Source organism: Cyprinodon tularosa, unplaced genomic scaffold (assembly GCF_016077235.1).
Source record: "Cyprinodon tularosa strain WSP-4 unplaced genomic scaffold, ASM1607723v1 ctg150, whole genome shotgun sequence".
Lineage (NCBI taxonomy): Eukaryota > Metazoa > Chordata > Actinopteri > Cyprinodontiformes > Cyprinodontidae > Cyprinodon > Cyprinodon tularosa.
Window position 1 is genome coordinate 735,487 of NW_024038332.1, and position 20,570 is coordinate 756,056.

General features: G+C 40.3%; 1 protein-coding gene across 1 annotated transcript; it reads right to left on the bottom strand.

The window, feature by feature from the left end:
• Positions 1 to 347: 347 nt before the first annotated feature.
• On the bottom strand, positions 348 to 19,206 carry LOC119779702 (stress-induced-phosphoprotein 1-like). The gene is made up of 18 exons (XM_038279464.1): positions 19,043 to 19,206; positions 18,753 to 18,805; positions 8,433 to 8,508; positions 7,763 to 7,911; positions 7,554 to 7,625; positions 7,420 to 7,476; positions 5,730 to 5,918; positions 5,424 to 5,609; positions 5,208 to 5,262; positions 5,028 to 5,118; positions 4,793 to 4,934; positions 4,137 to 4,241; positions 2,733 to 2,841; positions 2,470 to 2,659; positions 2,283 to 2,357; positions 2,067 to 2,169; positions 1,208 to 1,293; positions 348 to 1,105 (listed from the first exon to the last, which is right to left on the bottom strand). Exons 1-18 carry the CDS (start codon positions 19,068 to 19,070, stop codon positions 955 to 957), a joined length of 1,917 nt encoding a protein of 638 aa, XP_038135392.1. The 5' UTR covers positions 19,071 to 19,206; the 3' UTR covers positions 348 to 954.
• Between the last annotated feature and the right edge of the window lie 1,364 nt (positions 19,207 to 20,570).

A 20,570-nucleotide genomic window follows, 5' to 3' on the forward strand; every position in this document is an offset into this window, starting at 1 on the left:
TAGATGATGATAAATAACATAGTTATGTATAATATATTTCTGACTGTATATCCCTGTAATTATTACACACTGTAGCTTTAAACAAAATTTTTCTGTAGCACCTCTAGTTCTCTTACACACACATTTTATATAAAGTGTTAGTACTTCGAGTATGACTTGAAGGCAGAAAAGAGCCTTCTTTACCTAAACAAAATTTTTCTGTAGCACCTCTATTTAATCCTTACCCAGCCTTTAATCCCCAGTAAGCAAGAAAAGAAAACTTCGGCACAGTAATCCTCTCAAAATATCTTAGGAACTAGAATGAAAACGGTAAGAAGAATTCTGGATAACGAAAGGAGAAGGAATGCTTAAAATTTGACAAGTATTTTTTTTTAAGGTTAATGTTTAGAGCAACAGCAACCAGACCTATAATAAGCAACAGCCGCTGGTGAATGATTCTATGTGAACATTTCCATATGCAAACAGATGCTCTTCCACCATTCAGGGAACTGGAAAACCTTTACTGGTCGATAAACAAACCATCAACAGTTCCATACATAAAACAACAGAAACCACAGAAAAACAAAACAGGAAAAAAAATTATAGTTATGTAAAATCAGCTTTATGAATCTCTGCCTTAAAATTAAAGCAAAAAGGTCCATGCACACACACACACAATGGTTAAAAATATAATACCACCACCTGGTGGTGGCTTAAAATCAACCAGAATAAATCTCTTCAAAAACTTTAAAACGGATGTAAAACTTCAGGCTTCCACGGATTTAGATGGTCAGCAATCCCAGGCAGAGGCCCATTTTCACTCCAATCATGAAAAGGCACATTTGCTGCTTTCCAGCAGAGTAAATTTCACGTCATTACAGATCTGTTTAACATGCAACTGCAGCTCTTCAAGTGTTCACCGCTGATAAACAGTTTAAGCAAAAAGACCCTGTGAAATGTCTACACGTTAATCATTTATTTTTGATTCCCTGCATGGGATCCTAACCCCAACTTGCTGGTGAACTTGTCTCTGTCGATGTTCTTGTGTTCTGGGACGTGTCTGAAGGTGCAGTCATCCCTGGTGCAGCCTGACGTCCTCCAGAAAAAGCACTCCTTATTGTACGGGCTGTGAGAACATTTTTTTTAAAGGTGAATCTTCTCATTTATTAATAATAAAGAGCAGCTGTGCTTCGAGTATGACTTGAAGGCAGAAGAGAGCCTTCTTTACCTAGAACGTTGGAAGGGCTCCGTCTCTCCGTTGGAGCTCTTAAAGGGATAGCGCACAGTCAGCGGAGCACCCTCTATAACCATCCCCTGAAAAGAAAACAAGAGATTTATCCCAAAGATTATCTAATCTCAGGGTGATTGCAGTCATTCAAACTGCAAATGTCCACATTATCAGAGTGATTTACAGGGTTTCCTTATCAGGATTTTAATCTTGTACATTGCTGCACACAGACCTTGTTTTCTTATTCGTTTCTTTGCTGCTTGAGCCCACTTTTTTGTTTGGTTTTACCTGTTGGTGTTACCATGTTAGGAAGTGACGATCATAGGGTATTCAAAAATAAAGACAACCTGAAAAGTATCCATACTCAAAGGTTTATCTGGATACAATACTAATTTGCTTTGGTATTGAAAATAAATACAAGTGTATTGTTTATTTTTGCTTTTAAGATTACTGAATAATACCTCAATCTAGGGCTAGGTAATTAATGGTATTTAAGTATTGATTACTTTCTGGGTTTTATCATTAGAATGCAATGAATGCTAACTTAAAAGAGACCCTGACACGTGTTGTTCTGGTCCACTTGTAGCAGTGGTAAGGTGAATCAGCACAGGTGCAGAAATGCTGTTTTATATAGATGATAAGTCGATTCAACACACTTTGACAGGTTTTTAAACCATCTGCAGAATCAGAGGCAGTTCTTCCCACAGAGACCAAAACAAAAACAGTGAAAAAATCTTATCCGTCTCAGAGTTAAGCCACTGCTGATCTTCATCAGCTGTATCCTGGATGTTTCAAGCAGCTCAGGGCTTTGAAACATCAGTTCAACATTTCACCATGAAGACATGCAGTAAATACTTACGTTGATGCACTTGATGGCTCTTTCACACTCCTCCTTTTGGGTGTAGTTCACAAACGCACACTGCTGCTCAAGCAGCATCTTGATGCTGCACACCATACCGACTCTGAAGGAAATTATGCAACGGTTAGGGATGACATTAATTAATCCAACTGATACAGATCCAGCAGTGAAACAAACCAAATAAGATCCTAAAGAAAGGAGGAGGAGATATTTTACCTGCTGAAGAGCTCATGGAGTTTTGCATAGGTCATGGTAGGTCCTAATGTTCCAACCCAAACTGAAAACAGCTCACTTTAAAGAACAACAAAAGTGGGCAGGTAAAAAATTAACTGTACAATCTTTAATAAAATTAAAAAAATTTGCTGCATATGTTTACAAACACCAAAGAAGAAGAAAGCCTCACTGCTTTGATGAATATTTGGAGCGAGGAGTCGGCGACTGCGATTTTGATCTAATTTCACCCAAAGAAGCCAGATCTCGGACTTTCTGCGTTCGTGAACGGGCTGTTTGTAGGACAGTCCACTGTCCATCACCCTCATAATCATCCTCTTCGGCCAGTGCTTGTTCACCTTCCTCCCACTGAGCACACGCACCTGAAGAGGAGAACAAATGGTAAGTGCAGCTGTGGCATCAGGGAAAGTCCTGCCGTCTTCCTGGAACATTTACCTTCTAGATCTCCATCAGGGTTACTGGCCATCAGAGCATCCACGGCTTTCTCCAACGTTTGGTAAGTCTTTAGAGCCTCTGTGCTTTGCGCCCAGGTGAAACCCATTTCCTGATATCAGAAAGATTCAGTTACATCACAGGTTTTTATAGTTAAAAATTATACACATCCAAACTCAAACATCTAATTGGAGCGTATGTTTTTCCTTTAATTTTACATAATCTGTTCATGTGATTATAAATAATAACCCTCCCTTAAAACAGCTGAATAGTTCTCAGGTCTGATTTCATGCCGATGCTAAATGTCTTTTAAATGTGGCATAGGGCATCTGGATTGTTAAAAAAAATAAAAAGGAAGCATCACAAACTCTATGGAGATCTTTGAAGAGCAGTTTGTGAATTTTGTCCTGCTCAAGTGCAGTTTAAGCAGAGATTAAAATAAAATCTTTCAAAAGCTGCTCCAGGAAAAAAGTTATTAATTTTGAAATGTCAAATTTAAAAATTAAAATCCATGAACTTGTGCCGCTTGGAACTGTGAGTTCAAATCGATGTTTGCAGATATCTAAATTTATTTTGGTCATTTTTTCCTGGGACATCTTATGAAGCTGAAATGTAAAACATTTCTTGTTTAAATGAAGACAAAATGAGCAGCTTTGGAGAAACAAAAATGAAAATGCAGTTTGGATTATTTGTTGCTAATTTCACGTTTGAGACAAAAAAATGCTGCTTTGACCATGAAATGAAAAAAGTATTTCTGCTTATGTATAAAGTTACATATCAAATTGAATTTATAAGACTTTTTGTTAAGATATCTTTTGAAAATTTAATGTGAACAGTTCTTATTTTAATTAAGGTACAGAATGAATAAGCCTAAATAATAATAAAAAAAACAGTCAAGATCAATATCTGAACCTATTCAGTCAGAAAACGCAGCTTTGACTTCAAGATAAAAAATAAAAAAACACTACTTTCAATACATTTTAAATTTCAAATTTGACATTAATTTTAGTTACTTCTTGCAAAGAAAAGTTGAAAAATGTAATCTTAAAATAGGTATTCCCTTATCGGTTTACAAAATGAGCAGCCTTTGTGAAAAATAAATTTGAAAAAAACTATTTTTTATTTTGTCATCAAATTTAAATCTTTTCTAATAATTAATCTTAAGAAAATTGGAACAAGTTTACTTCCATATAGACATACTCTGAGCTCATCTAATTTTCCTTTTGGGAAAGTATTTTTTAATTCAATGCCTTTTCTTTGAAACCTGCAAAACTTTTCCTTCCATTTCACAATCAAACACTTCTCTGTGATGCATTTGATAAAATCCCAGTGAAACACTAATTAAACCTTGAGGTTTAACAGAACAAAATGTTAAGTTTATCATTAGAGATCAAAAGATGCACAGACCATCAGATGTAAGGTCTGCGCTCGTTTCAGCTCCTGCGCCGCTTCAACACTCGTGCGTTCCAGCTTCAACACGTCGTTGTAGATCAGGGTGGCTTCATAGTACCTCTGAGGAAGAAACGGGCAATAAAGATTTAAATAATAAAACTAGTGGAATTATGCAAACAAGTTAGAAGTTTACATCAAAATAACCAAACTTAAAACGTGTATAAAGCATGCAAATATGCATTTGAACCATTAAGAAATTCATTCAAATGAGCCGTGACGATCAGGAAGCAGAGCTGTTGTTCCGTCAGAGCAGCATAGCCATAGTCAATACCCATTTATTATCATTTTTGTATGAAAAATACACTTTAAACTACCTCAACAGGCGTGTTTCCCTTTAGTCATGTACAAAAAAACAATTGAATTACTTACTTTTTGCTGTTTTTTGAAGCGTATGGTGACGTTAAATTGTATTTTTTTTGTACGTGACTAAAAGGATACATGCCAGTTGAGGTAGTTTTAAGTGCATTTCTCGTGCAGAACTAAAAGGATAAATGGAACTAGCATACATGTATGCAAATCTGACATCTTGCGCATGCCTTTTGACTGGTAAGTTGGTCTGGGGTGGTATGCTGATCTGACAGAACACCGTCACAAAGCTGCAGCGCTTTTACCTTGAGGCCGCAGAGAGCTTTCCCTTTTCGAAACAAACCCTTTATCCATTTGGGCTGCATGGAGAGAGCCAGGTCAGCATCCCTCAGGGCGTTCTCATACTGCTGGAGTCTCTCATAACACAGAGACCGATTTCCAAATAACCTGAAACATACAGAAGATCCTTTAACATCCCGTCATCCTCTGGGTTCATAAAAAAAAAGAAAAGAAAAATCCAATATCAGAACATGTTTCTACTTGAATTCCTTTGGGTTGTATTTAATGGCGTCTGTAAAACATGACACGGCCATCTCAAACTGTCCAGCCGCCGCCAGACGATTCCCCATACCTGCAGAAAAGGAGAGGCAGGAGTCAAGCTTTGAATTTTTTTTTATTTCTGGGGGGAAAAAAAAATATGCATCAAGGAGAGGATCTTACTGGCAAGCTCTATGCTTCGTTTTGCGTGCTCTTCAGACACAGGATCCCGGATTTTCTGTTAAAATAGATCCCTAATTAGCTTCAAGCATTCTCATGATGGATCCCATCAAATAAACACAGGGAGGATAGAAAACAAAGTTCTGTCTAGAAACGTTTATTTTTAAGTAGGCTAAACAATAAAAAAAATTCAGATTTAGCAGTATGTGTTTTTCTTACCTCTTTATTGTTTTCATGCTCAGTTTTCGTCTGAACTTCAGATTTCACAGCATCCTGGATGTTTTCTTCCTCTGGCTGCTGAACTTTGATCTTTTCTTTTTTCTTTTCTTTTTCAGACTTCTGGCTACATTTCTCCTCAGCACCCACTTTACTAGATGCAGCATTTAAATTATTTGAATTCAAGTCCTGCCCAGAATAAAGTAGTCAGATTAAACAAGCATTCATTGTAGCAAATGGTTGCCATAAAAAAAAGGAAAGAAAAAAAAGAAATAATTTCAAAAACAGGAGAAGTCAAACTTTACTAACCTCCTCTTTCTTTGTCGAATTAATTTTCAAAATGTCCTTTTCTTTGGTGTTTTCAGCTACCTCAACAATTCCAGCTTCCTGAGTTTCTGTTTCACCATAATCTGGAGGCTTGATTTTCTCTGAATTATCATCAATTATACAAGCTTGTTCCTGCACCTTCGATGAATCTAACTCGTCCTCATTGTCAACCTGAAAAAAGAAAAACAAACGAAAAAAACCCCAGAAAAAACTCGTAAACAAAAGTTCTGAGAGTAAATTCAGCAAACCTCCACAGAATGCATCTCAACGGAATACAGCAGTTTAGGATCATTCCTTTCAGTAATCCATTAAAAACTCATGCATTATATACTCATAACATATTGACCGATTTCCAACTTCTACTTGAGCTCATTGGAATTTTTCATGCTTTCATCTGATGAAAATCCTAAATTCATTTGCAAAGAAAATAATGAAATAAAATTTTTACAGTTTCTTAAAGAAATGTCTTTTTGAGCCACGTCATGAGCTGAATAACCATCTGACTCGTCAGTTTTACAGCATCTGGTCATCAGCAAAAGATAAGCTCCCATATATTGTTTAGAGTGCTTGATCCAAGCATTATAATGAAGAATGTAGTGCAAGGAAATGTCCATGGCAGAAGTTAACAGCAGGGATAATTACATTCTTAAGAGTGTGTATAAAAGTTATAAATAAAAGGGAGAAAGTTACAAATTTGAGACAATTACACAGGCACAAATTACAAATTTATGAGTGCACATTTTTGCACCTGTGTATTTGCGATTAGTTTTAGCTTTGCATTTGTAACAGAAACTTTTAATCTTACAGATTAAACATCTAATTTCACTATTATACAGATGTTGACAACAAATTCATTTAAGATCGACTTTCATTTCCATGTTTTTATTGACAGTATGTTACGCCATATACAATCCTTCAACATCTTGTTTTAAGCCAATCGTACATCAAAGGTGTCTTATAAAGTGTTCATTTTAGGGCATCCTAAGGTTTAGATCTCGAAATTATTTATTTATTTTACCAGGTGAAATCTGGACCAACTAATCAGATATTTGAGTTAAACCTACATTGTTTCCTAAAAAAAAACTTAAAAGTTTAGGTCATGGAAAGCGTAATGTATTGATTTTTAATCATAATTTGTGCCACCATGTTCCTCCAAGGGCGTCTGACCTTGACTAATTCACTTTAACCAACAATGAATCAGGGAAAAAGATGGGATAGATAGTCTTTATCACAGGGGCGCGATAACCTTATCGGATAACAAACCCAGAATTATCTTTTAAGATGTTTTTTGGCAACAACATTAAAACAGTCGTAGGAGTACTACTAGAGTTTTAGAGAGGAGAAAAAAAAGACCTTTTCTTTGGGATCCAAAGTGTTTTAGTATTCATTCTTTTTTATATCAACAAGCCAAAAATACAGAAAACAAAAATTTAACACAAGCTTCATCATTCAAATGTTTCTAATCTGACCTCATTGAATTTGAAGCTCAGGTGGATTTAGATATTTACATTATGACCCTTTATCTGTTTCAGCAGCTTTACATCGAGATAAAACTGTTTCTACGGCCTGAATTTCATACATTATAAATCATTTAATATCTATTCATTAGATAATAAAAAAAATCATATTACTTAATACAAGTTAAAAAAAGAACAAAAAAATGTCAACTCACAGGTAAACTTTCCTTATGAGCATTCTCCTTTTCAAGTCTTTTTTTTTCTTTCTTGCGCTGAAAACACAAGAGAGATAAGTGATGAGGAGCAGCTGGATGACGGTGCATTCAGAGCAGGTAGGAAACAGGCTCACCTTTTTTTTACGTTTGTTTCTTTCAGTTTTATCTTTACGTTTTTCGTGCTCTTCTATAAATTCATTAGCCTCCTGAGGACAACATTTAGAGCAGACATTATTGGTGATATCATCCTAAGACCAAGGGTTAAAAGTCAACCACATTCAGTCGAAACAGGAAGAGACAAGATTCAGTATCATTTTCAGTGAAGTGAAACCAGGTACGTTACCTCTTCACCGAGTTCTTTAATTTGTGGGTGTGGTTTTAAAGGTTTACTACCAAAATTATGTGAATTATCATCATCATCATCATCATCATAATCAAGATCGTCATCCGAGTAAATTAGATCTTTTTCTAAGGAAGGAGAAAAGTGAAAACCTGAAAAAAATTAAGAAAATAATTTTAAAATTTTTTTTAAATTTATAAAATTAAATGTCATAGATACTACATTTTCAACAAATAACTAATAATAAAAAAAGACCTATCTACAACAACTCTAGATTGATTATTGAAAATTAAAGATACATGGATAAAAACATATATTTTATACATTTTTTTTTTAAATATTTGGTCAGAATTTATTTTTAACCATAGAAACATGGCTGCCAGGTGCTAGTATCTCTGTTATGACTGAAAAATGGCTTCTTTTCTACAGTAAATTACTCAAACTCAGGGATTTTAGATCCTTTTGTAATTTCTGTTTTTCAGATTCTCACATTCATTTAAAATTTCATTTCATAGATAAAAATATAAAATCTGTAAAAAAAAAAAAAAAAAAAAAAAAAAAAAAAAATTGAATAAAAACTGTGAAAACAAAGTTATTGTGTACAATTTTAAAATTCAAAAAATGATTGATGTAAATATACAATAATATACATGTAAATAAAAACATGCCTTACCAAAAAGAGAAGGAGCTAACGCCTCCAGGAAAGAGCCTCCATTGCTGCGCCCACTCAGGTAATCCACCATTGTTTCCTTTAGAAGAAGAAATGATCATTAGCTTAGAAAACATCAATTTACAGCTTACGTCTGCAAACATGACATGGTGAAGGGAAGAAAAAAAAAAGAAAAAAGTATCTTAAAACCAAATCCTGATACTTTGGACTGGGTTGGCCTGAAGGGTTGCCGAGCGTCATAAAAGCTGAAAATCACACAGTCAAATCTTTCAGGGCTGAGTTATATGGCTCAGAATAAAATCTAATCATTTTACACCACATTTAAGTAAACACGTTTTTCTCTCTTTACCATCATGAAAACCGATAACAAATTACCCAATTTAACTTTGAAAACTTCAAATATCAATTTTGGCTATTAATTCAAATGAAAGTAGAATTAAATCCAAGCTGTAGGACACGCTAGAGGTGGAATTAGACAATGAGCTTGAGTTTACATAGAAGAACAAAAACCTGACAGGCAGAACTACAGTAGCCGAAAGAGTTAATAAAACCCCTTTTTTAAATCGAAGATCACGTTTTAATGTTATCCAAGCTGTCTGTGTTTGCTGGGACTGGAAATACTAGAACATTCTAGTCAGTCATAGTGAAGAAGGTAGAGGAACAACACCCATGCACATGCTAACATTGACTAATGACCCCAGCTTATGTTTTAGCTGCTGGACCGGTTTATCTTCTGAAAAGCAGAAATGTTAATATGCAAAATGCTTCGTACCATAAACCAATGTACTTTGAAACTCACACTAAAGTTGTTGCTTCTTAGTTCACCTTTTTTTTGTCCAATATGAATAATATGTATCTACAGTTAAGGGTATAGAGTACGATCATTTATTTCCGGGTGGATCATCTCAATAAGCGGTCCTCCTAATTGTCAATCATTCTGGTGATACGTTTACGTAAGGCTGTCCTACATGCTCATCCCTTTGGCCATCTTTTGCGCATGTGCACTTTCAGCCGTATATGCGTGGTGAGCTACGGTTTCAGACAGTGATTGAAGGTCACCTTTCTCACCACGGCTCTTTGAAAATGGCTGAGGATCGTGAGAGAAAAAGTGTCTACGACACGGATGTCAAACTGGTTCCAGAAAGGGCAGCAAGGTTTTCTTTCCAACCAAGCAATAGCAAACCAGACTCCAGTCGTCTCATCAAGGGAGTCCAATCCGAACATGATGACTGGTGTTTGGTTGGAAAGAAAACCTGCAGCCACACGGCCCTTTCTGGAACCAGTTTGACACCTGTGGTCTACGAAGTGTATGAGAAGAAAGGCCTCAGAAGAGGCAGACATATCCCAGAATGCTTTGTGTGGAGAGCTCTCCTCACAAAGCATTATGGGATTTGCTGTCAAAGCAGCCCACTGTCGCCGTAGGCTGCCGCTACCAGACAGCTGCGACTAATAAAGATGACGCAGGCACCGCTTGATGGAGATGGAGTTACGTGACCAACGGGGAGCAAAAAGCAGAGATCATCTGTCCGAACAGTCAGTCAACTATAGTTCACAATAAAGTAAACTATATACTCCCCGCTTTAGGAGTTCAGACATAGTAAGCTTGTATGAGCTATGAAAATAGCAACTTTTAAATGGAGTGTGCACGAGTAGAAATTATCGAACAGAAGCTCCCTCACACACGTTGCTTTTAAAAATTTGGGAAAATTCTCCACAACCTTTAAATGAAGGTCACCTACTGGAGGAAATGAAGGGCTAGCTCTGAAAAAAAAATGTTATTTGTATTTTTTTTTTGTTAAACTTAATTGAAAAGAAATAATCAGACTCATCAGTTCCAGTTATTTCATTTTGGAATCACTGTGACCTGGATGACTCGTCCACACGAAGTCAAAACGAACACGAAACGATGATATTTTCCAAAACGTTTGTCGTAAAGACGGAGACGTAAAATAAATGTGATCGTCCACACGAATGCATGAAAACGCTGCAAAATGTATGCCAGGCCTGTAAGTGGCGCTGTGGTGCCAAAGCAAAAATAGGCGACGAAATGTTGGGCATGCGCACTAATATTTATACATGGTTGCCCTGTGGGTCCATTTTCGTGGTTCAGTCAAATTCAGGTGCTGAACTATGTTGCTATGTTCTTCCTGGAGATATTACAGAAGAAGAAGATTCTGTTGTAAGCCCGGCAGTAGGGTGAGTAGCATTAGCAGCAACCATTCAACACAGTACGGCGCCATTTTTGTTGTGATACTGTGTCGCGCATGCGTGTTTACAGGCGACGCTATGACGCATGCGTGTAAAAAAAAAAAATGTGGTTAGAGCTTAAAGATGGAAACGCGAAAACGGCGTTTCAGAATCTTCCCACTTTGAAGGCTAAATTAAAAAAAGATCGTTTACAGACCCCCAAACGCCGGCGTCGTGTATATGAGAGGCTGGTTTGGTTAAAAATTTGTGCGTTTAGGCCAGGGTTCGGCTTCGTGTGGACGGGGCCTGTAGAAAACCCTTCTACATTTAAGTTAAGGAAGGTTGATTGAAGTGGCACCATGGATGGGAGATTCCGGTTAGAGAATCAGGAGACTGGAGATAATGTTCGGCAGCTTTAATATGGCTCCAAAGACAGAACATGGTCCATAACAGGCTGAGATGCATAAGTACATGTGAAACACATGTTACATGCTGAGCTCATGGAGCATATGAGTATGGTTTGTAAAAAGGAACAAACATAAAAGTGCTTATGAGCCAAATTAGGATTTCACTAAACATTTCAGCAAACAGCTACAGAAATAAACAAACAATTAACCAAAGTCCCAGCAATCCTCATACAAACACTGCTGGATCAGTAGCAATAACACAAGCCATGCAACTTCAAATACAGCAACTCTAGGCAGCAGCAGCATTAACTGAACTACTATTAGCAACAAATGCTAACCAGCGCTAGCAATCACAGTAGCTTACCAGAACAGCAAGAAACACAGAAATACGGTGCAAATTACTGATTCACACTACAATTAGATTGAAGCAGAACATGTAAAGAGTAAAGTTATATCTAAAAGGCACTTACTTTATTTATTACGCACACAAATATCCACCATGAAGAAATAAAGATTCGGCGCGCGTCACACTAATAGCGGTCCGGGCGGAAACAAGAAACTAAATTAGGTTCTCCCTCAGTCTTTCTAACACAGCCGCCCCCAATTCTCTAACATGAGAATTGTATCGAACATAGAAAGACTGCTATATGAACTAAGAGTCATTAGTAAACTGGGGAAGCTGGACCAGTCTAACGACAGGCCTTGTGTAGATTTTGTCCTTTACCTTCACTGTGGCAATACGTACACGTCCATCTGCACCCTTGAAGGTCTCAACCACCGAACCCACAGGCCAAAGAGCCCGCGGGAGCCGTGGATCAACAACAAGAACAACCTGACCTGTAGTAGGTTCCTTGCTATCGCTCTTCCACTTCTGACGTTGCTGCAGTCCCGGGAGGTAGTGTCTGATGAAGGAAGCCCAGAAGTTGTCTGCCAACACCTGGCTGTGTCTCCACCGTCGCTTCCCAAGCAAATCCTCTCCGCCATATAAAGCCTGGGGAAGAGATGAATCCCTGCGTCCCATAAGTAGCATGTTGGGTGTTATAGGATCAGGATCCGAGACATCTGTTGACACATAGCCCAATGGCTTGGAATTAAGAATTCCTTCCACCTCGATCAGTAGAGTCCGCAGATCTGGCTCAGCGACTGACTGCTCTCGTAGGACTACTCTCAGAGCTGTTTTCACAGACTTGACTTCCCTTTCCCAGGTGCCTCCAAAATGTGGAGCGGAAGGTGGGTTAAACTGGAATCTGATCCTCTGCTCTGCTAATTGCTCCTGCAGGCAAGGAGCCATAGCTTCAAAGGCCTCTACTAATTCTCGATTTCCTCCTGTAAAGTTGGTTCCATTATCACAGAGAAGCTCAAATGGTTTACCCCTGCGTGCTATTAGGCGGCGCAGGGAGAGCAGGAAGGAATCTGTGTACAGGCTTTCGAGGAGATCCAAATGCACACATCTGGTGGTCATGCACTTATAAAGGATGCCCCATCTCTTCTCTTGACTCCGTCTGACCTTGACTGAAAATGGACCAAAGCAGTCTACTCCAGTGGAGTAAAACGGGGGCTTGTGGACACGCAGTCTCGAAGGAGGAAGGTCAGCCATCTGTGGAGCTTGTGGCTTGGCTCGCCAAAGCTGACACTCAGGACATTTGTGCTGGTGTTTACGGATAGCTTCGCGACCCCGAAGAATCCAATAATGCCTGCGAAGTTCAGCCAGAACTCGCTCTGCACCAGGGTGATGAAGCCTCTCGTCACAGTCCTTTATCAGCAGCTTAGTTATATGGTGCTCGGGATCAAGAACGATGGGATGAATTGTCCCCTCCTCCAAATCCACAGCTCGCCGAAGACGCCCTCCAACTCTAAGGAGTCCTGTGGCCTCTTCATACTCAGGTGCCAGGGAACATAGGCGACTGTCAGATGGAATGGAGTGATTATTTTTAAGTGCCTTTACCTCTCGTGGGAAAGAGTCAAGCTGAGCCTGAGGTAAGAGAGCTCTTTCAGCAACCACATAGTCTGAAGCATCAGGCCTCGGGTTTGAATTAGGGGCAGCCGCCCCGTGATGGGACTGTACTGCAGTCTTGATGAGCTCCTTCCAGGTGTGGAATTGCTTTGGGTCTGGTATTGCTGTGTTCAATACAACTGAAGCTAAGCCAACAAAGGCACCCTTCTTTAACTCATTCTGATGAGGCTCTGCTCCGGTACTTGGCATGACTGGCCAATGGTCAGAACTTTTCATCAGGAAATCAGGTCCTGACCTCCACTGGCTTGGATGGACTAATGCAGTGAGGGTCAGACCTCTAGTGATGTGATCGGCTGGGTTATGATGTGAGTCAACGTACCTCCAGGTAGCCCCTTCAGTGAGATTCTGGATTTCAGCCACACGTGTCCCAACAAAGACCTTGTAGCGGCAGGACTCTGAGTTCAGCCAATACAGCACCGTGGTAGAATCTGACCAGCAAACAACTTCACCAACTGTGAGGGTTAGTTCGTCCTGTATCAGTTTGACCAGCTGAGCTCCAGTTAATGCAGCACTCAGTTCTAGACGAGGCATAGAGAGGCATTTCTTTGGTGCTACACGGGACCTGGCTAGGATGAAAGCCACATGGACGTCCCCACCATGGGTTATGGTCCGCAGATAGGCGACTGACCCATATGCTCTCTCTGAAGCATCACAGAATACGTGAAGCTCCCTGGTCGCTACAGTGCTGTCCCCGCTGGCTGGCACAAAGGGTCTGGGAAACTGCACCTGCTGAAGGATGGGGAGCTCTGCCTCCCACACGGCCCACTGATCTCGTATATGCTGAGGGCCGATAGGCTCGTCCCATGCCACATGTTGTTTCCATAGATCCTGTATAAGGACTTTAGCTCTGGTCGTAAACGGCACAATGAAACCTAGTGGGTCATACTGGCTGGCCAGGATCCTATAAAGGTTCCTCAAGGTTGGAATCTGATTATCAGTAGTGCGGTGCTTGTAACCCAGCATGTCAGTAAGGCAGTTCCACTGCATGCCAAGAGTGGGTTCCTGGAGGTCAGTACTGTTTCGTGACAACCAAAGCTCACTGCAGGTAGACCTGGCACCCTTTGGGAGGTGTTCTATGACTGATGGTAAATTGCTTGCCCATTGTCTGATATCGAACCCTCCTTCTGCAAGCAATTGTCTCAAGCTGTCAATCACGTCCTTAGCCTTTGCGGGATCTGGTGTGCTGTAGAGACAATTATCTACATAAAATGCCTGTGACACAATTGCTGCCAAGTCAGGATTATCTTCTGCATGTTCTTGGGCATGGTGCTGGAGAGCATAGATTGCACAACATGGACTGCATGTTGTTCCAAAGGGTAGAACCTGCCATTCATATATGGTAGGCTCCTGCTCTCTTTGCATGTTTCTCCAGATAAAACGAAGAACTGGTCGATCACCTGGAAGCAGGCGCACCTGGTGAAACATGCTTCGGATGTCACCACTGACGGCAACAGCGTGCTGACGGAATCGCAGGAGAACGCCTATCAAAGAAGGGCCAAGTGTTGGGCCTGGTAATAGCTGCTCATTAAGGGACAGACCCTGATACTGGAAAGAGCAGTTAAAGACAATTCTGTCCTTTCCATTATGGTGCACCATATGGTGTGGGATGTACCAGGCTTCTGTGGATTGACTGGCTTCTTCAGATGAGATCTTTGCTACATAACCTTCTGACTGTAGCTTGCGCATTTCAGAGCAGTATGTCTCTGCCAGTTTAGGGTTGCGAGCCAATCTGCGCTCTATCCTTCGAAGGCTGGGCAGCACCGCTTCCTTAGGTGCCTGAAGGGTTATGGTTGAAGAACGACGGAGCAGTGGGGTTGCATAGCGCTGGACTCCATCTATCTCAACCCTCTTTGTAGCTGTCTGCAATAAGGTGATGGCCTTCTGGTCTAGCTTTGATCTAGTTACTGTCTTTTGGCAGTATGGCAAAGTGTCAACCTGCCACAGCCGTTGCACATTCTGGAGGAGCTCTGCCTGGGACGTAGCTGAGGTGAGATGTAGACACTGCTGTCCTTCACGTGCAGTCTGCATGGGTGTTATTGGGCCTTGTAGTGACCACCCAAGTCTGGTACACACAGCAACTGGTCCTCCTTTAGGTCCCTGACGGATAGGCTGGATAGGAGTAATTAAGTGTGGCATATCAGATCCAATGAGGAGTAATGGTTGCACTCCTTCGACCAGCTGCAGTGGTAAACCCTTCAGATGTTTATACATTTTCTGAAGGGCTGCTACTGGGTAGTTGTGCTCAGCCAGACTCAGCCTACCTGCAGAGAAAGCATCAGAGATTGGATATCTTTCAGAAGGCTTGGAGAAAGGGGACACTTCAAATGAGACGGTCAGTCCCTCCAGCTGATGGACATCCTGATGAACTGTCTGCAATGGCAGTGTCTCATGTTGCCCTGCAATCTTAAGGTGTTTAATGACAGGTGAGAGAACAATTGTTCGTTCTGATCCATCGTCTAGGACTGCATAAGCCTCCATAGATCGGTCCCCATTATGAATCAGAATCTTCACCACCTTTAGCATAACCCGCTGTGAGCGGTTAGGGCGGTCGATGTAAACCTTAGTGGGTGCTGAGCTCACCATCAGGACTGTACTGGATGAGTCACTTATTGCATCGTGAAGAACTGTAAGGTGAAGCTCCCTGCAGGCTTTGCATGGACGTTTAAGGTTGCAGTCCTCCACTCTGTGGTTGCGACCACATTTCTGGCATCGGCCTCCCTCTTTTATCCAAGTGATGATCTGATGGGTGCTAAGCCTTTTGAAGCTTTCACAAGAGTTTAGAAAATGTTCTTTGTTATCACAATAGGGGCAATATGGCTTCGGTTTTGGGTTTCGCTTTGAGAACCAGGACTCAGCCTTCGACATTTCGCTTTTTACTGTGTGGAGAACAGGTACTGACCTTTCCGTTGAGTAAAGGGGTTTATGCTCCCTCCGGGTCGGTTTTGGCGGCTCAGTCTGGAATAGGGCAGCAGCACGACTAGAAATACGTTTCGCCTGCGACTTAACCTGTAACCAGACGGCCAAGTCAGGGAGCGTATAGGTTCTGTCTGTACCCGATTGTAGTATGCCCCGGCTGAGACAATACTCTACAAAGCTGTCTCTTTAGGAGGCTGGCATTTTGCTTAGCAGCCGGTCAACGTGGGACCCACACATAAGTTCGTAGCCATTTTGTCCCTCAAGAGTTTGTAGCATGCCAACTAAAGACTGAACTGAAAGAGCGAATGAGTCGAAGGCCTGAGCTTCACCCATCTTAAGTGATGGGGTATTGAGGATTGCACCTAGCTCTGATTGGACTAGCTGTCTGGGCTGACCGTATTTCTCCTGCAGTGCCTGCAGAGCTGCAGTGTACGGCTGTGAGTGATGCATGTAAGCCTTTGCTAGCTGGAGAGCACTAGGAAGTTTTAATTGACCAATCAGCACCTGAAATTTATATTGCTCACTTAGATGGATGTGGTTATTCAGCAAATTGTCTAGTGCCATTTTGAGTAGGGCAAAATCACTCTCACGACCACTGTCAAACACTGGCAGTGTGGGCCTTGGAATCCCATAAGCAGATGCAATGAGCAGGTCAGTTCCGGATTGTGGTGCTAAACCAGGGAGGGGAACTGCTGCTGGGATTGTCTGGCTGTTACTGGGAATGGCCGTTGCCGTCCTAGGGTCTGACTGTGTAGTTAGTGAAGGCAGTGAATGTGTGAAGTGAGTGAGCCGTGGTTCTGACTGTAGCCCTCTGGTCACTGAGTTGGGGACTGGATTTGATGGCATGAGGTTAGACTTCTGATCTTGATTCATAGTCTGAGTGACAGGACTAGCTGCTGACGCACAAGCACGAGACGGCAGAGGCTGGTCAGGGTTCTGAAACATGAGGGGAATGCTAGCAGGCTGAGTGCTGGGGCGTCTGACCATATGTGCTCCTGAAGGTGGTGAAACAGACTCCCCTGGATGCAGTGGTTGGTCAGCGGAGTTGGTTGCTACTAGCTGAGCTGATGGTTGATGGAAACTCGCTTGTGGAGAAGCAGGTTCAGAGGGAACTATGTTTTCGTCGGATACAACCATGGACGTAACCAATCTCGCCAGTTCTAGGTCAGACTCTGCCTGCTTCAGGCGTCGGTTCCTGTCTAGCCTTTTAATTAAAGCCTCTTTTGCTCGGAGGGCCTCCTCTTGGGCGTGCTGTGCTGCTCTCATCCTAGCCTGTATCTGTTGGTCTTCTACATCGGCCTGTAAATCCTCTTCAATTTCCTGACGGAGGCAATCAAGCTGGCGCCGCTTAATGTTTTCCTCCAGAAATGCAGCTTGAGCAGGTGAGAGATCGTGCTGTGGGTAAAACCCGGTGGAGAAGCTGCTGTGTCTTCCAGACCGAGAGGTAGAGCTGGTTATGGTGCTAATTGTTTTCCTTGTGCTGCTCCTGTGCTTGCTTCTTACAGTGTGAGAAGGTGTTGCAGGATGAGCATGAGGGGCATGGTAACCAACTACATAGTCCTCTAGGTGAGATGGGAGACGGCTTTCTCTATGGGGTCTGCCTTTGGACTGTCCTGCTTCTGAAGCTGCATCATCCATGGTGTTATATTGTTACTTCAATCCGGCTCGAAGGACCAATTTTAATGTAGAAAACCCTTCTACATTTAAGTTAAGGAAGGCTGATTGAAGTGGCACCATGGATGGGAGATTCCGGTTAGAGAATCAGGAGACTGGAGATAATGTTCGGCAGCTTTAATATGGCTCCAAAGACAGAACATGGTCCATAACAGGCTGAGATGCATAAGTACATGTGAAACACATGTTACATGCTGAGCTCATGGAGCATATGAGTATGGTTTGTAAAAAGGAACAAACATAAAAGTGCTTATGAGCCAAATTAGGATTTCACTAAACATTTCAGCAAACAGCTACAGAAATAAACAAACAATTAACCAAAATCCCAGCAATCCTCATACAAACACTGCTGGATCAGTAGCAATAACACAAGCCATGCAACTTCAAATACAGCAACTCAAGGCAGCAGCAGCATTAACTGAACTACTATTAGCAACAAATGCTAACCAGCGCTAGCAATCACAGTAGCTTACCAGAACAGCAAGAAACACCGAAATACGGTGCAAATTACTGATTCACACTACAATTAGATTAAAGCAGAACATGTAAAGAGTAAAGTTATATCTAAAAGGCACTTACTTTATTTATTACGCACACAAATATCCACCATGAAGAAATAAAGATTCGGCGCGCGTCACACTAATAGCGGTCCGGGCGGAAACAAGAAACTAAATTAGGTTCTCCCTCAGTCTTTCTAACAGGGCCTAAGAATCTTCAGCAGCATACAGACTTGGTAGTAAAAAAGTTTAACCCATATCACCTACCTCTAGTACAGTAAATTGTCAAAATGACGCTTCAGTTATGTAGGCAACATGAAAAGTCTTATATTCATACATGCTATTAACAAAGCAAAGTGTTTTTAGGGGTGAGGTGTCCTTTAATGACCACTATAAACCCATTTACCCGACAGGAATTCAAAGAAGAAAAAATAAACAAGCAAAGATTACAATTCATGCTGAAATTGATTATGCATTTGCTCCTTTCGGCGTCCATCTGCCTCTAGGTTTTTTTTTTTTTTTTTTTTTTTTGAATCAATGTGTCGTAAGGTTAAAAAAATATCTTAAAATTTAAAGGATATAAAAAACATTTACAGCATCAGAGCTAGTACAATTGAATCATACTTACGTGGGTGCGCATTAGTCTCGAGCCTTCTCTGATCCGGGGCAAGCCAGGCCCACCTTTGAGGTAAAACAAAAGCTTAAAAAGGTAAGGCTAACCCACCTGGGCAACACACATGTTTATATATCAATAAATTCATAGACTAATGTCACATTCTCTCTGACAGAGAATGATTGAATCGGTTTTGTTGAATTAAACGGTTAAACCATAGTAGCTGGTTAGCTAACACGCGAATCCTCTCCAATTCCTGGTAAATGAAACTCAAAATAATGAGTTTTGGAAATGGTCCTTCTCACCTCGAACGATTTCTCTCCTTTTTGGCATAGCTTCCGTTTACTTTCAGCGCACAAGCTCAGCATCTGTCCTCGTTGAGCCTTTGTTTTCTGCTGGGTCTGTCCTGCTGTGGAAGTTTCTGCTTGCAATGCGGAGGAGAAGCCTCCCGTGTCTACTGCTAGTTCTTCTTCTTCTTCCTGCAGAATAATTGGCGGTCGACAAAAAAATGAAAGGTGTGCATTACCGCCACCTACTGTGCCATACCGCCACTGTTCTATCTGCTCTCTAATTATTTCCCACCAGACACTTCACTATATTTAACACTCTTTTACATTTATCTAGAATTGTTTGTATATTTCATTTTAACTGTTCATCAAACCAAATTCTTAAAAACTTGTTCTAATGATTAATTAATTTTATTAAACTCTTTGTAATTATTTTATGAGTAAAAACCATTACTTTAATTTTCTTAAATGTCCTTTTTCTTCCTCGAAGGACAGTAAGATGTTGCTGCATTACACTGCCAACAACTGCAACAATAAGAGTTGCTGAATATCTTTGGCGCACTAAATAAATGATTTACTTTATATTTATAGTTCTGATAAATGAAATATCTGCAAAGGGATAAGCACATTTTGATACTTAAATTAAATACCTTTAACTGTTTTATTTCTGGGATGACTGTGTGTGCTGTAAGAGATGGAAAACATTTAACATCTATTGTAATGTGACCAAACATGCATCAGAATCAGGTCTTGGGCTGGCTAGCTGTACAGAATAATTCACCATGGTAACTTATGTTTTATTACTGCTTTTATGAAACCAAATAGAGGCTTCCTGGCTTCCTTGATTTTTATAATTTTTATTATGCTAAAATCATCCCGGGAGAGTTTGGTACAGTACACATTATTTCATAAAAGGTGAATGACTGACTTTATTTCAAATAATGCATTTCATGAAAGGTACATAGAAATATGTGCACAACGATTTATTAAAATATTTTCACCATTTAGTACTCTGTTCAAAGCAAACAATTCTTAGGGAAAACCAATTATCTTGGACAATAAGGATTGGAAATAAAGTTTATTTTTTTTAATGAGCTGCCTTTATGTTTGCAGAATTTTATAATGCAACCTCCTGATGTTATTTAGTTTGGTGTTTTGTCAATATAAGTTTACCCAGCTCTAAACTGACAAACGGGAAATCCAGGTTTATGTATTTTTTTTTTTATTATTTAATAAACATCTAAACAAAGAAACACGTGACAAAAAAACAACAAAAACATGTATATATATATATATATATATATATATATATATATATATATATATATATATATATATATATATATATATATATATATATATACATTTAATTTACAGTATCGCTAAAAGGTGTTAGGGTTTATTATTTATACATCATGTGCACTGTTAATTTGTTTGTCAGATTAGACAGAGCAGAAGGCCTTCCTTCACATTGTGGATATCACGGTGTGTGCGGAGGTCATCTAATCAAGACAGCCTTTGTGTCTCTAAGAGTACAAAGGATATG